This window comes from Genypterus blacodes, unplaced genomic scaffold (assembly GCF_046128005.1).
Source record: "Genypterus blacodes isolate CSIRO-AG114 ecotype Tasmania unplaced genomic scaffold, CSIRO-AGI_Gbla_v1 ptg000137l_1, whole genome shotgun sequence".
NCBI classification, from domain to species: Eukaryota; Metazoa; Chordata; class Actinopteri; order Ophidiiformes; family Ophidiidae; genus Genypterus; species Genypterus blacodes.
The window spans coordinates 351,058-367,522 of NW_027466939.1; the positions used below are offsets into that span (position 1 = coordinate 351,058).

General features: G+C 46.1%; 1 protein-coding gene across 1 annotated transcript in view; it reads left to right on the plus strand.

Moving 5' to 3' along the window:
• grin2ba (glutamate receptor, ionotropic, N-methyl D-aspartate 2B, genome duplicate a) overlaps positions 1-5,725 on the plus strand; it is a 62,866-nt gene extending 57,141 nt beyond the window's left edge. The window contains exon 15 of the mRNA XM_076164533.1: positions 3,431-5,725. Coding sequence (XP_076020648.1) covers positions 3,431-5,725 — 2,295 coding nt within the window. The remainder of the gene's footprint in view (positions 1-3,430) is intronic.
• Positions 5,726-16,465: the final 10,740 nt, after the last annotated feature.

The following is a 16,465-nucleotide window of genomic DNA, read 5'->3' on the forward strand; positions in this document are numbered from 1 at the left end:
CTCTGGCAGGTGTGAGTGAAAACATCCCAAACAGGCCTCACACTCTGACTGAACTCTTTCATCACACCAATAGATTTCAGATGTTTGGTTCATTACAAAATGTTGGCATCAAGATGTTCCGTATCTGTATAATGTTAAGAATGAACAAATAATAAGAGAAAAAAAAGAATGTAAACCAAACATATTTACTGCTAACATCAACAAAAACACATTCTGCTATTATTATGATATTATTGTCTTCTATAAACAAGATGTGCCTGTAGCTTGTGACTGAGCAGCTCTGGATCCCTGAGTCTCCTTGTCAGTAAAGTCACATTCAGCCACACTGCTGCTTAAATGAAAACTCTATATTCATTGAAAACAAGTGACCTGGCAAAGCTTATAAAGACCCCTTAACTGTAAACAAAGCCGACCTCCTGGTTAGATGTCTATAGAGATGTAGAAGCTTTCTGCTTTTGTTTGGATGCTCGGGCCTCTCTGTGGTCTGTGGGGTAAATATTTACCAAATGTTCAACCAGAATCAATATTTCACTCAACAAAAATCAGCCGCACAAGCAAGGAGGGTAGATTGCTGGATCCCAGGAGAGCAAAGTCACCCCCGAGGTATTTGATTTGCATTCCAATTGTTTTGACACGGCTCCGGTGTAATTCACTGTGTGCCTCTGAAGGTGAACCGCTGCAGGCCAGACCACGTGGCTAATTTACAGCACGGAGCCACACACGGCGGCTCCCTCTCTCTCCCTCCCTTTGATATGCAGCCGAGGTGCCAAGAAGGCGACGCTTCAGAAGAAATAACACAGCGTTTTTCTCCCCCTCTGCTCTAATGTTACACTCCAGTGCCAGGGTTTGATTCCTTTGCAAGGTGTTAATTTTTGCCTTGTCGATGGGCATGTGTGTGTGTGTGTGTGTGTGTGTGTGCGTGTGTGTGTGTGTTTGTGTCACTGGATCATAAATGTCTCTCACACAAATGTCACCTGACTTCTCATTTCCACAGACAGGATTGTTGTTGTTGTTGTTGTTGTTGTTGTTGGTTATGACATCATTATCATTTGTGTGGGAGCCGGATCTGAGGGCAATTATGATTTGGGTAACATTCAGCAAATTGCTTTCATTCACAGAAATGACTTCCATCTTTGCTACACCGTGACAACATAAAGGCATGCAGTGTGTTCACAAATACAGCTCAGATAATTCAGCATGTTTAGATATTCTGGGGAAGTATTGATTGATCATCTGTAGCAGAGCTAGGGGCAGAGCAAAACAACAATGGTGCTAATAGTGGACTTAATTATCTTCCCACAATCCTCTGCTACACCATGGCATTGTCTCCTCCTCATTTACTTTATGTTCTTCTTCAGCTTCTGTCATTAGAGCACCCCCCTCTCTTTTTCTCTCTCTTGCTCGGCTGCTCAGATTGATTCCGCTTTTTTAATTTCACAGCTTAATCCAATAAACTTTATTATTATTGCTGCAATTAACATTTAAGCTCAGCAGTGTAAATATGAGGAATCAGTCATGGTTGGCAGGAGGCACGTGGTAGCAGACATCGTGGTGGGTTAGCTGCCCCCCCCCCCCCCCCCCCCCCTCCCCCTCTGAGGGTCTGGGGTGACGTGTAAAGCTGCTCTACCTGCTCCTCCCTCACCCACCTTCAACACTGAAACTAATGAATGATGTTGATTCCAAAGCCTCTCTCTGACTACAGAACAGTGTTTCACAGCTGTCACTCACATTGTGGCCCAGCTCATTAGCATGTAGCTTCATCAAATACATTACAGCCAAGTTATGTGTTGATATGGAGCTTCGCTGTATTACTTTATTCACTTATAGGTTTTTCGCTGTGATCCCCTGGTGGATTTAAGAGTTCTTGGGTACCCTTAGGCCAGACTTATTGCAATTCACACATCCTGCCCAGATAATCACTACTGTAGCACTGGGCTGGGAGCAATCTGCCAACTGTTACATTATGTGGGCATGTGGAGTCCACAGAATCTGCTGTTGCATATGAAGCAGCTCTCTCTGCTGTAGAAGATTCCATGGTGTTCATTTCTTTTTGGTGGTCATTGTTGTGCCTGCTGTCTAGCAATAGCAGAATCATACCGATGTATACTGTATACAATTCTACATATACGTATCCGAAACACTTTTTAACATGCGTGTGTTACCCAATAATCTTCACCCTGGTCTGATATGCTGCCATTCCATCCGAAGCATCATCTACTGTACATATGGCACAATCTTCATCTGTAAACATTGAAAGCAAACAGGCAAAGCACCAAAGATCCAGGCTGAGGCTTTCATGGGACGACGAGGACGAGGCTGTGGGAAGGAGGGAAGACATGACAGATTTAGCAGCAGGTGGACGGTAATCAGGACGATAAAAGATCAACAGAGAGATGAGAACAGATAACATAAACACAGATGAGACACAGAGGGAGGAGGTAAACATTGAGAGATGGTGGTGAGTGCAGAAAGGGTGCAGTATTTACCCCCCCCCCCCCCTCCCTGATGACTCTTAATACATCATGTAACCTCTCTGGATTCTAACCATGTTAACCCTCAAACACTTCAGAAATCAAGGTCTATGTCCACCTAAGGACCATCTTACTAAGTACCTAAGGACCGGCTCGGGAAAGGTGAACCGAGGGTCAACGAGTCATATCATCAGAGAAACAGAGGCAAAGCACCTGACCTCTGACCTCTCTGTAGAGTCTCAAAGCCCCCCCTACATCACCACAGACTACAGGCGGCTAAGAAAACCTCGTAAAAATCATTGTTTGTAATTGATTCGACCCGTTCCCTTCCCCATCCGTCTTGTCTGCTTTGCCCTCCTCTGTGCATCCATTTTTATCTGAATATTGTATCGTACATCACTGATTGCAAATGGAACAGTTTATCTTTCTGTCACTGTATCGCTCAGCTCGCGTCTCCTTGGCTTGGCCTCTCTCCACAGTGTGTGTGTGTGTGTGTTGTGGCTGCTGCGGTTGAGAGGGAGTGCAATGCTGAGGTATTTAATAACTGCCGGAGGGTATTGTTCAGCTGAATTCTAATCACATTGATTAAAGGTATTGATCAGTGGTGTTCGGGGGTTTTACGGCCCCTCTGCCTTTATCAATCATCTAGCAGCCACATCTCTTCCATACTGTTTGCTCATTGCATTCTCTGCACTGCTCACTGCTTTATCTCCCAATACCCAACATACTGTATGCTACGGCCAATCAATCACATCTGGTCTACATCTAGATCTATTCTCACTGTTTCATTGTTACAAAGGTCTTTTTTCCCTCCTTGTTCTGTGAATGCAAATAATTGTGTCCTAAATGATTAAAAGATAATTCTTGTTCTTTTTTTCTTTGTTTTGAAGTTGAGGTTCTAGGTCTTGTTCTAGGTCTGCGTTGTCTTTAATGTCTTCTATCTCTGTTTCCATGCTCAGGGTATCTACAGTTGCATTCACGGAGTTCAGATTGAGGAGAAGAGCAGCTCGGCGTTGAACTCCCCATCAGCCACCATGAACAACACCCATTCCAACATCATGCGCCTCTTACGCACTGCCAAGAACATGGCCTCCCTGTCCGGAGTGAACGGCTCGCCGCACAGCGCCCTGGACTTTATCCGCAGAGAGTCCTCCGTTTATGACATCTCTGAACACCGGCGCAGCTTGGCCGGCCACTCGGATTGCAAAGCGCCGTACATGCCGGAAGACAACATGTTCAGCGACTACATCAGCGAGGTGGAGAGGACGTTTGGTAACCTCCACCTGAAGGACAGCAATCTATACCAGGATCACTACCTGCACCACCACAACGGGTCAACACTAGGGCTTAACGGACCTCCTGCCAACAGGCCACACAGTTTGGGAAGTGCTAGTTCTCTAGAGGGGGGCATGTTTGACTGTGAGAGCCTGGGTGGAGGGGTGGCTCCTATTTTCACCACCCAGCCTTGCTCAGCGCTGACCCACAGGAATATGAGCAAGTTTGACCTGCTGTCTGGACAGACTCCTCCCTCTGGACAGAGCTTCAAGGGAGGTCTGCCTGACCTGTATGGAAAGTTTTCCTTCAAGGGCGGTGCCTCCAGCTCTACCTACATCCCTGGGCATAACTATTGTGGCGGCAGAGGAGAAGACGATGGGAATATACGCTCAGACGTGTCCGACATTTCAACGCACACAGTAACGTATGGAAATCTGGAGGGCAATGCAAAGAAACGCAAACAATACCGTGATAGCCTGAAGAAGAGGCCGGCCTCCGCCAAATCCAGACGGGAGCTGGACGAGATAGAGCTGGGCTACAGGAGGAAGCCCTACCACATCAGCCATCACCACTACCACCACCGCTCTGCCTCCCCGCCACTTCTGCCTTTGGAACGCAAGAGAGGAGGTGGAGGTGGAGGAGGAGGAGGAGGAGGAGGAGGAGGAGGAGGAGGAGGAAACAATGACGGAAACTCCTATGTCTTCAGAGAGAAGGAGAGTGTTAGAGATTTTTATTTGGACCAGTTTCGGCCCAAAGAGGGCGTCCCTCAGTGGGAACATGTGGACCTGACTGAAGGCCCTGGGAATAGAGAAGGAGTAGTGGGTGGAGCCTGCACCTCCTTGGTTCCAGTGGACGACTTCCTCAAGAGCAAACCCAAAAAGTCTGATCCAAAGAATGTGGGAGGATCGGGGCTGGCAGGGGGAGAGTGGGAGTGCCGGAACTGTCGAGCTAGTGGGGTAAGCAAGCAGATGTCCGTCCACGGAGGAGGCGGGTACGGGTGCTCGACCTCGGGAGGTGGAAACAGCCGCCCCAGCTCTGCCACCTGCATGCGCTGCGAGGGTTGTAAAAAGACAGGAAACCTCTATGATATCAGTGAGGACAACAACCACCTGTTGGAACAAATGGGGGGAGGGAAAGGTGGGGGAGGAGGAGGTGCAGGCCCTCAACCTCAGGCCCAGCAGCGGAGGAAGAGTGGAGGGTTTGGCAAACCCCTCAGGCGGCAGCACTCCTATGACGGATTTGTCGACCTCCAAAAAGAGGAGTCAGGCGGGATGGGAAGCTTGATGGGGGGTCTCGGAAGTGTAGGGGTGGGCGGCGCAGGCATGGGAGGGATGTTGCCCCCACCCAGGAGTGTGAGCCTGAAGGAGAAAGAGCGCTACATGGAGGGCACCAGTCCATTCGCACACATATTTGAGCGCCACGGCGGCTCGGAGAGGGAACGAGAGAGAGACAGGGACCCCCTATTTTATGGAGGTGAAAGCCGGAAAGGAGCTGGCTCGCCCTTCGGACTGTTCAGAAGCGGGGAGGGCCTCCACCGCCGCTCAGTTGGAGAGAGAGACATGAGGGACAGGGATAGATCCTTGATGGAGGGAGGAGGCGGGGCAGGATTCTCTTTATCCAAATCCCTTTACCCAGATCGGGTAAACCAAAACCCCTTTATACCCACCTTTGGCGACGACCAGTGTCTGATGCACGGAGCCAAACAATACTATCTGACAAAGCAACAGCAGCAGCAACAGCAACAAGTTGCCAAAAACAGCCGCAGTGACTTCAGGGGCCCGATGGTCACGACATCTTATCTGCCAGCATCTGCCACGGCCGGTGTCATGTCCAATGTGGCCCCCCGGTTCCCGAAAGAAGTCAGCCTTGGTGGAATGAACCATCACGGCTCCATGCTGGGGGTGGGCCCCCCGCGTCCCTTCAATGGAAGTAATGGCCATGTGTACGAGAAACTCTCCAGTATTGAGTCTGACGTGTGAGAGAACGAGGGGGGAGGAGGCGCAGATGGCAAGGGAGAAGGAGTCAAGGCATGTAGTGTTAGGAGATCAGGGATGATTTTAAAAGACTCTGTCCACACAATGCACCACAGCGTAAGGCAAAGGAGGAGAGACTGAACAAGGTAGAAACTGTGAAATAGAAAGGTCAAAGGGAGGAAAAGCGTTTGGGAAAGGGGACTTGGGTCTGAACACAGGGACCTCTAGGTACAAATCAGGACACCTGAGGATGTGGGTACGGTAACCCTCTCTCAGAAACGGCCAAAGCTACTCTTCTTTTATGCCCGCACACAGTCAATTAGTATTCCCCTCCAGCTCAGAAATGTACTTAAACCTAGCCCATCATTTCATTCACCAGTGAAGCAGAAGTCAATGTACTTGGTTATTATCGCGAAGAGGCGACACCTCGTTTGAGCTGGATACTGGCCGGGCGAGCCTGGTGCGATGTGACGGCTGTCTGAGGCCTCCTGCCGAGTGCTTATGAGGAAAGACTGCCGGAGTGGAGAGAGGAGCGAACTGCCCATCTGCTCCTGTGTCGCCACGGAAAGGAGATGTTGTCACGTTTACCAGAGCCGCAACACAGGAGATGACAAGTGCTTCTCTCACTCCTTGAGAGGGACAGCCTGGCCTGTCCGTCTCGTGCCGTCCTGCACTTTCCCTCCCACTCGTCTGTTCTCCCTCTTTTTCTCTGCCCGGCTCCTCCTCCCCAACGCCAAAGGAGCTGATCTTGTTTGCTATGAGAAATACAATCATGAATGATAATAAGATATTCTTATAGAAAAACAGGGTATTAGAACAACAATAATACTGATAACATTGTGAATAACAAAGATGTTAGTATTAATTATGATAACACTGCTTATGATATCAAGTTCTTGTTTTAAGTTCTGTTGGTAAATGATGTTTTAGTAACTGTAGTTGTATTCTTCATCTGCCCCTGGTGGCAGCAGGAGGGTTGGTTCTTTATCCAACCACAAGCCTGAAAGACTGAATCCTCAACTGCAGTTTTCTGTTTTTCTGTAGAATACTTTCCTCATTGCTCACCACATTTATTTGCTCCTTGTGGAAAATGTTCCAAGGGGATCGTGGAGACGCCATGCGAAGAGAGCCGACGCATCCTTATTTGGTGTTTTTGAAGAGATTATGAATCATTTGTGAACACGCGCGCGCACACACACACACACACACACACACACACACACACACTTACACACTGCATTGTTACTGTGAACAACACTTTTTGGTCTGAAGCTGAGAGCTGGAGATACTGAGAGGAAGGACGTGCCTTAAGCGGATGTGTCCTCCGGTTCAGATCCGATCCCAGTGCTTGCGGAGGACCCAGGTGGGTTTAGACTGCTTGGTGTTCCCTTCACGTTTGTGAGCCAAAACATAACAGCAGACTTGAGGCGCTGCTGGGGATGGTTTAGATACAAAGCTTCAATATATGCTGTGGAGATGTTTTATAACTTTGTACCATTGCTTCAAGTGTCAGCAGTGCTTTGGGAAGCTGTCACTGTCGAACCTGCATTTCACAACACGGCAGCCTTTTAGACCACTTGATTTATTCAGGTTACATCATAACAGCCACCCAGCACTTGAGGCTTTTCCACTTTTCAATCATGTGAGTTCTGCAGGTCTGCAGACACTTTGTGGTCTACTTCGTTGGGACGTTGTGTACGATTCATTTCATGAATTTTACAAAATATGTTTGCAAAGGTGTTGTCGTCCACATGTCAATGATGCTGATTAGAGGTCTGCACGGGTCCAGGTGAGACCAGGCCGGGTCCAAGTTCTATTCAGTCAGGTCGGGTCCGGCCCTGCGATGTTGCCTCGGCTCTGGCTGCTGTGTGTGGATGTGTTCTGTACCCGAGCGGGTCCCAGCAGACTACCTATCAACAAAATGTGTTTTCCTGGTGTGAGAGCAGAAACATGGAGGCGTTCCTCACCAAGTGTTGGGTCTGATGATCCTCAGCTCTCCTTGGGTCCACAAAAGTGAATTTACGCAAATTATACACAAGTTTTCCATCCATTGGGGTCCAAAATGGTGGGCCGGTGAAGACCTCTAATGCGTGAGCTGAGGATTAGAACATCCGACTGAGGCGACGGAGAAGGCAGCCATCTTGAGAAAGTATTTTTTTGCTGGAGAAAGAGAGAGCTGGTTTATTGCACAGGACCTGTACTTAGCGTTGACTCTCAGTGGATATGCCTTATCATCCCATCGCACCCCCCCCCCAACCCCCAGCTGTCTGATGATGAGTCATTATATGACTCTACAGAAAAAAGACGCCTCTATTAGTTATTTAACGGTTTGATCTTCGATTAGCTGCCGGTGTGAGAAGTTCAAGGGCTGCAGGAGATTGTGCCGGAGTGCCAACCCGGAGATTGGAGCTGCTGGGGCGTGCAGAGTGCTCTTTGTCATTGCCGGCTTCTATCTCACGCCCTGATCTAAATGCAGCAATGTAATAGGTTTTCATGTGTGCGAGGAGAGAAGCAAATCAGGAGTGAATGATAACAGCTGTTTTTCCCACTGACCTGCTGATAACTATTCATAAATTCAACACAGCCTCTCCTCCCTCTCTCTGCCCTCGCCTCATAGATAACACAGACTGATCGAGTTAGCCTTAAATTAAACCGACGCATCCGCTCCCCCCCACCTCATCACTCTCCTCCCTAAACCAATTGGAATCTCTGGAATTTTTATACGCACACCTTTTGAAAGTTCAGGTCAACCACGGTCGGCGCGATGGTGGGAGAAAGACACGGGGGGGAAAAGGGGAAGGAGGCGGAAATAAGGACGGAGCAGGAGAGCGAACACGGAGCATCAATCAGTGTCAGCGTTAGTGTGTTCGACCTTTCTCATGTAAATAATATATTTAAGACTCTTTTCACTTTGTACAGTAAACAGACAGACAGGATGTAACTTTCAATATGTTTTACAGCAATTTAAGAAATAAACAAAACAATGATAAAAACTCATAAAAACACAAAAATACTTTAAGAAAAATATGCAAAATATAGTTAAGACACAAATATGACTAATCATGATAAGAGAGTTCACTGAAGCTCTGTTTTTCTTTCAATCTCATGTTTACTTGATTATGATAGTTTACCAATCAGTATACTGATTATGTTAAGAATTATGCTTTGACTTCTTTTCACTCAAGTGTTGGAAACGGAGGATAATTTACTGTAGGTGTAGACGTTTGGTGACGACGGGGAAAGTTTAGTTTAGGAGTCTCTGCTAAGTTTCCCTGGGATTGTGTTAGATTCTCTCTTTTTAAGGTAAGCTCTTCTTCATGCTTTTTGAGATCAATTATCTACACATTTATGTAATACAATATTACATGTATACATAGATGATATTTGCATATAGAGGCAGTATATTGTGATCCTTCATTTTTAAGCAGCAATCCTTGTTAAATACTTAAATACCAGATATTTGTGTTTTTGTTGCCCGTTTTTTTGACGAGGGCTCTGATCTGCGATCGCACACACATTTTAGAGCCATCATGGCCCCGGCCTATCCTGTTCCCTCTCTGTGTTTGGGATAGACATCACTGTGGTAAAGGAAGACTTATACACACACACGCGCACATGGACATATGTACTGTACACACACACGCACACTTACACTCACACAATGCACACTGGACGTTTCCCAGTGTCGGTGTTGTTAATATTGCTGAGGATTTCAGCACAATATTGAGGAATGCGAGTAGCTTCATCCTTTTTGAGAAGTTGAAATGCATTTGTGCAACCCCTTATTAAAAGGTGACCCATTAGTGTCGTATATCTAATATGACCCAGAACTGCCAACAAGTCTTTGATTCAGGGAAATCCCACATGTTCCAATGCTGTGCAATCATTTCAATGTTTTGGACTCAAAGTCGTTCATTGGACTGTGTGGCGTGCCGGTGTGAGGGCGGAGGGTAAATGTGATGTGTACTCACTCCTGCACATATGCAATTTGATCCCAATGCTGTCAGAAAGGATTTCGCTTGTATGAGACTTGATTCCATGAAGTCTCTCTAATCTTCACTCCAGCCATGAATGAAGGAATCCATCTCTCCTGTTTTCCTCCCCAGCTGCGTTCACGTCTACAGGCTGGATTGAAAAGTGAAAAATGTATCAGCGGGAGCATAAACTCTGTTGGCTTTGCGTATTTTTCACATAAACTACCAGGTTTATTCTGCTGACCATGAGCGAACGCTAAACGCTCTTATATGTGCCGATACATCACGTCACCGTGTTTCTGTAGGGTTCACAGTGAAGGCAGGCGAGGCTCCACCCCGCTCTGTGGTATACATGCTAGCATCAGGCCTTTACCAACTCCAGCTGCTCGGCCTGGGCTCGTCCAGTCGATGATGCAGAGTAAGCAGACGCGTCAGTATTCTTTATTTCCCTTAAGGCCAAAGTCGGTCCCAGCCTCCCTTCTCTGCACACAAGCAACACGCCAGGACACATTGGTTTAAATGGTTTTGGCGTGAAGCGGAAACACGCTCACGTTTCCACAACGCGAGAAACGACTGTGGCAGGTTGGGGAGCTGGAGCGTAGTGAGAGGAAGAGGAAGGTGAATATCACAACAAGGCCACAGAGGCTAACTGGTGAAGGTTTGGACTCTGAGCGTCTTCGGGCCCATAGATCTTCTGCTTTGCTCAAAGTCGGGGAGTAAACTTCTGCTTTTGATTTCACGCAGGGAAATAATCCAAGTAAAGCAAAACAAATCAACAAAGAACACTTGGTCAGGAACGTGTGGGGAAGAATTTAACTATTTCAGGGGAGTAAATCCGATAAGTCAAGAGCTTCTGGGAGCATCCATCTGATTGGCTTTAGCATCAGCCTGCCTGACTGTGACCACACGTGGCTCTCTCTGTCTCTCTCTCTCTCTCTCCTGTTACAGGTCGGAGGTTGTTTCGGTCCACACCCAAGTGCGATTGCAGACAACAAACCCAAACTACGTCAGTATGAAAAACAGACACCTTTCTCTGCTATTTGACCTTTTAGTTTCAGCGCTCGTAACATTCAAGGAGACTGAGTCGACGTTTTCTATTAAATTCTACAGGACTTTATGTTTGTATCTGCAGTAACTCCTGCAGATGAAGGGACGGACAGGTACACAGAGTAAACGATGGTCACGTGACATAAGGGGTTGCAGCCAAATGCTCGGTACAAACTCGGTTGACTTTACTGTGGTTTGAGCTGTAAATGCTGAATATGATCAATTGTATACATAATGATATACATAATATTATTCTTGGCCGTTCTTTTCTCTTTTTGTGGCCCTTTTCTTTGAAATAATACCAAAATTTTTACACCATACAAGCAGAAAACGACACAAAAACAAATAAATGTACAGGTTGTGTAAATACTGAATATTGGGGGGAAAACATTGACCTTCTTTTTTTGTATGGAAATCATCAAAGTAATCTCAATAACAAAATTAACCACGTCATGATGAAATTGCAAAAAACATCATTAAGGTACTTCTAATAAGGATAATACTGATATCTGCATTAAGTGCTCAAATAAGACTATTCTTTCTCTTTGTACATGATGAACAAAATGAAGTGTTGAGTATTAATAATAAAATAACTCTAAGTTTCACCAGAATGGCACTGAGTCTTTTTAAACTGTGTTCCTGTGTTTACCTCTGTGCTCTCCTCCCTCCGCCAGCTTCTCTTCTTATGGCACTTTGAAGAGCTGCCATCCTCTCTCTCACTCTCTCTCTCTATCTCTCTTTCTAACCTGTTTTTTTCTTCGATCTGGCTGGTGTATGAGTGTGTGTGTGTGTCAGTGAAGGTCCTCCTGCTTGTGTATGGCTTTCACGTCCCCCCTGGCTTTCAGTGAGTATGTCGGCCCACTGTAGTGGACACAGAGCCCAGTTCTCTGTGGACTTCCTCATCCCTCCTCTTCCTCCTCTCTCTAACTCACTTTCTTTCACATTCAGCATGCAGCCACTGTATGATCTCAGATATACGATGTCTCTGCCACACAATCTGGATAGAAAAGGAAAGGAAAGGAAAAGTAATGAGAGAGCAGGACGGAGGAGAGAAGAGGAAGCTACTTGAGAAATTAAGACCATATGGTGTGTGTGTGTGTGTGTGTGTGTGTGTGTGTGTGTGTGTGTGTGTGTGTGTGTGTGTGCCTGGTGGTGGTGTTGGCTGCTGGTCTCTCTTCTCTGCAGCTGGGGCTCCACTCAGCCCTCTGCTGATGTCATCCAGCCCCTCCGGGAGGTTCTGTGCCCCCACTCAGCATTTACTCTCTCCGCTCTCAGATGCTTGGCTTGCTGCTTGAAGAGTTTGTTCTCGCTCTTAACTTTTACTTAAACTTCCCACTGTAAATTCGGCTCTTTTGTTTTTAACCCCTTAAAGCTTCTTCGTTTTTTAAAAGTTAAAATGTAATATATTTGATATTTTATGTATCAGTTGTTATACACACTCATGCATCGTAAGATCGGCCCAAGGATTTTGATTCTATAAGGAACAATTCAACATTTATAGATCGAAACATAAAGGAGGACATTGCAGCACCACCATGTTCTTTTCACGCTTCTCTGTAAAAAGCCAACACAGACACGAGGACAGCAAATTGGAGAGTAAGCCTTAGATATTAAGTAGTAACGTCTACATGTGTGATCACTGAATAAGAATAATAAGATACACATAAATAAACCACTCTCATCACCATAGAAACCAGCCAAGCTAATGGAACACCACAGACTTGGTTTCAGCAGTCAGCAATCACAACCCCATTTCCCTCCAGGAAATTTATTTCCTTCTTTGAAATGACACAGTTGTTGTTGTTGTTGTTGTTGTTGTTGCTCCTGTTTTGGAACATTTTATGATTTCATTCTTAACATTGATTTTATTTTTATTCTCATAGTATTTGGAGATACATGATGTGCTTCGCCCCAAATGTTGAGATTGAAGACTGAAAAAGCAGCAGTGAGAATAATAAATGGAGCTTTTACTTTGCTGAGCATTTGAATCCAAGACCTTCCGTTGTAATGAAATCTTTCTCCCACTGTGACTTTCACCAAAATCACTTCACCATTCCTTCCACTCAGGCCCACAGGTGCAGTTCTTCTGTGCTCTGAAATGTAAAAGGAAGTGCAAAGAGATCTGCCACCAAGTCCAGCTCCCCTTTGAGACGACACAAAATGGTTTATAACTCAATAAAACGATTTATTTTCCTTCACCTTTATGTATTTATCAATCAGGGGAGGTTAACGCTGAGATGGAGGACGCCTTTACAAGGGGAAAGTAGTAAAACACAATGCATACTAATTATCTGAGGTCAGGGAAGCGGGACCGCCTGAAGTAAATGAGTAGAAGTCTCCCTGCCTCAGCGGGAGCCACCCAGCTGACACAGAGGAGCACATTTATCCAGCATGAATCTATACTGTAGCTGTACTGGGCAGCTCCCAGGTGTACAGGTCTTCAGATGTATGAATATTAAGCAGGAGGTCCTGTAAAGCAGGACAGAGACGTCTCCTCCTCAAGGAAATCACTGGGATGAAGTCAAATCTGATACGTGTCCCAACGTGTGCATGATAAACAGCCTTTCACAGAGGCAGGTGTTACTATTTGATGCCCATATTTAACTATTTGCATTTCTATATCACAAAGATTTCCCAATATCATCCATGAATGGAGACTTTTGGCATCGGAGATTTTGGCAAACCAGTGGTGTGTCCAATCTCTATTAAAAAACACTCAATGTACTTTAAAGTGCACAGCTACAAGGGCCACTTTACAGCCCAGATGGAATGATGCTGGTTTGATGGACAGCTGGAGCCAAAACACCTCAAACTGAGCCAAACCATGTGGCTTTAAATTTCACATGTTGGCATTTTAACAAGTAGACCTGAACCTGAGTGGCTTAGTGATGCATTAAGATTTTACTGCCCAGTTCTTCAAAATGACCCTAATAAATCAGCGGTGGGTTGATAGGGCCGCTGATCAATACCAGTGACTCAACCATTATGTTGCCAGGCGCTAAGATTCCTGCTTTTCTACGTTTCCTCCACAGACCCTCACTCACAGCAGCTCCAAGATGGAACACAGGGGTTGTGTGTGAGTAAACAAAAATGTGATTTAGAATGAATGAATGGCTCGATGGTGCGATTCAGCCCAGAGTGGAGAGAAAAAGGTCCAACAGAGGGCATCACACCACCAAAACACATCAGGCACAACCACAACATGAGGGACAGCTGTGAAACTATCCAGGCAGAGGAAGTAAGATGAAAGGTTATGTGATAAGAAGGATTAAGCACAAGACTGATGGATGCAGGGGAAGAGAAAAGGTTTTCAGAGAGCGAGAGAGAAGGAACCTTAGAAGACCATTATTTTGTCTCACTCCCAAAATAGTGAAGTTGAGCTTCAGTAACTGCAGTGTTCAGAAACTCTGAGCACAGCTCTGACTCTCTCACCTGCGCTCCCCACAGACCACAGCCAGGGAGGAGGCGTCTGTGAGGGTCTGTGGCTGCTGACAGGAACAAAGCAGAGAAGCACACTCAGGCCTTATGGGTAAAAAAAAGACGATTCTTCTTCCCTCATTTCCTCGTGTATTAATTTGGCGGAGCTTGATCTTTCCTCCACGCTGTAAACACACTGCAGTGCTGTGTTACATTTGCTGAAAGCGCTTTTTGTGAACATCCTGCAGAATTTATAATAATAATTTAAATCCTGCGGGGGTTTAAATTTGAAAAATGAGTGTTTTGTTGAACGGTAAGAGCACAGCAGGGTTTGTTAAATGGCCTCACAGTGCAGTCCAGTGCTGTAGATGTAGCTGTGCAGTGCAGAGACCCACTATGGACGCCATCTTTGTTTACACTGCTGAGTGAAATGAGGCGTGGTGTTTCAGGTTAGGGACGCTGCCTGTTTCCACCCTCACATTGCCCCATGATCCATATCCTATGCAATCCCCCAAATATGCAGTGTGTGTATCTGAGCTACACTCACTACAGCAACAACTGTGTGCACAAGTTTATGGATTCCAACCAAGGATAATCCATATGCCTTTATGATCCTCCCAGACTCCTGTGTAGAGCAGCCCCCACCCAGTTATGATGACACCCACCTCCTTATCCATCACCCCTCCACTGGCACACCCCTTATATCATGGCTTGCATTAATTTTTCAGTCACACTGGCAAGCTGGGTTTATTACATTATTGATGGAGGGAGTGAGGTGAGGGGGAAAAGGATGAGATTTATTAGTAAGATAGAGGATCAGGTCTTACATTTGGACTAACAGTGTACAAACCTCCTGTGAGATAAAACAACAACAACAACAACAACAACTCCTAACTACTGCTAACTCATCTGACAGGACATGTGGTCCAAACAGCAGACAACATTATCCTGCTAACCTGTTATGTCCCACAAACAGAAATGCTCATCCATCAGTCCTGTGCTTTATCTCAGTAATGTAAACACACAGCACACGTTGCTCGCATGACATGCTAACATGAACGCTACATGTTACATATTACATGTCAAAATATAAGCATGTTAATGTAGAATTCATCTGGAAGCAGCACCAAGGCCCCTGAGGCCCTGTGCATGTGATGAGAGAACTGTCGATTACATCATCAAGATAGATACACTTACAGATTGTGAACCGTTGGGGTCAATTTCACAATTATGTATTTGCGTGTTTTATTCATAGACCCGTCTGAATGTTGACATTAGCTCCCTGAGGACCGGCGTGTAAGAGGCCATCTCATTTTCACGTCTCCGCCACGCTCACATGGCTCTGCCCTCTACAAATGATATGATGCTCACTTGGGATTGGGAATATTTTTGAGATTTCCAATATCACAGGTTTCTCTCTGCATCGCCTCTGTTCATATGTGGAATCATGTGTTTGTGTGTGTGTGTGTGAGCGTGTCTCTGAGTGAGCTTCTGTCTCATTGGTCCTGCTGAAAGGTCAACAGGGAGCAGGGTCAAGTAGAAACCAAGAGACGTGACGAAGACGAGCGTGATAATTGTCAAACATGGTTGTAAATGCTGAGGTTTTTTTAGACGTGACCTTTCTCTGACCTGCTCAGGGGAAAACTTCCGTCGCATACTTTAAATGAAATATTGGATTTTTTTTCTCCCACAAGGTCTGTCTCTTTACGCTGATGATTGAGTCGGGAGAGAAGTTTCAATGTTCTCCAAGGTCGGCCCAGTCTGACTGCAGAGCCGCAGCCATGACTGCACAGAATCACCATACAGGCTGAGCATTGTGTGAAGGCCGAAACTGTCAAAAAGTCTAATTTAACAGGCACTCAGAGGGAGAAACCTTGGTCCCTGTCTGCTTCACACCCTCTCTCTGAACGCCACTTCGTCTCACTTTGCTCCATTACTCCTTCCTGGTCTCCTGTCCGTCCGTCACCTCATGCTGTCCACACTCCTCCAGACTTTCCTCGCTCCCTCCATTACGCTCGCTTACACCGTCTCTGTCTCTCGCCTTCTTTGCCACTTTCTTCCTCTCTTCCTCTCTTACCTTCCTCCCTGATCCCACGCTCACTCCCACTCTGACCAAGGCCTCCTTATATTGTGTGTCAGCTTGAATTATTAGTAGGATGGATGGGGGAAGGGGGGAGAGAAGGGGGGGCGTCGCTGTAATAAAAGAAAGAGAGGCCTGTGAGTTATGGATGAGAGTTCACTGGATTATGGAGACTGAGCGGGATGGAGGGAGAGGGTGAAGAGAGGTAAAAGGGACAGATGACAATAG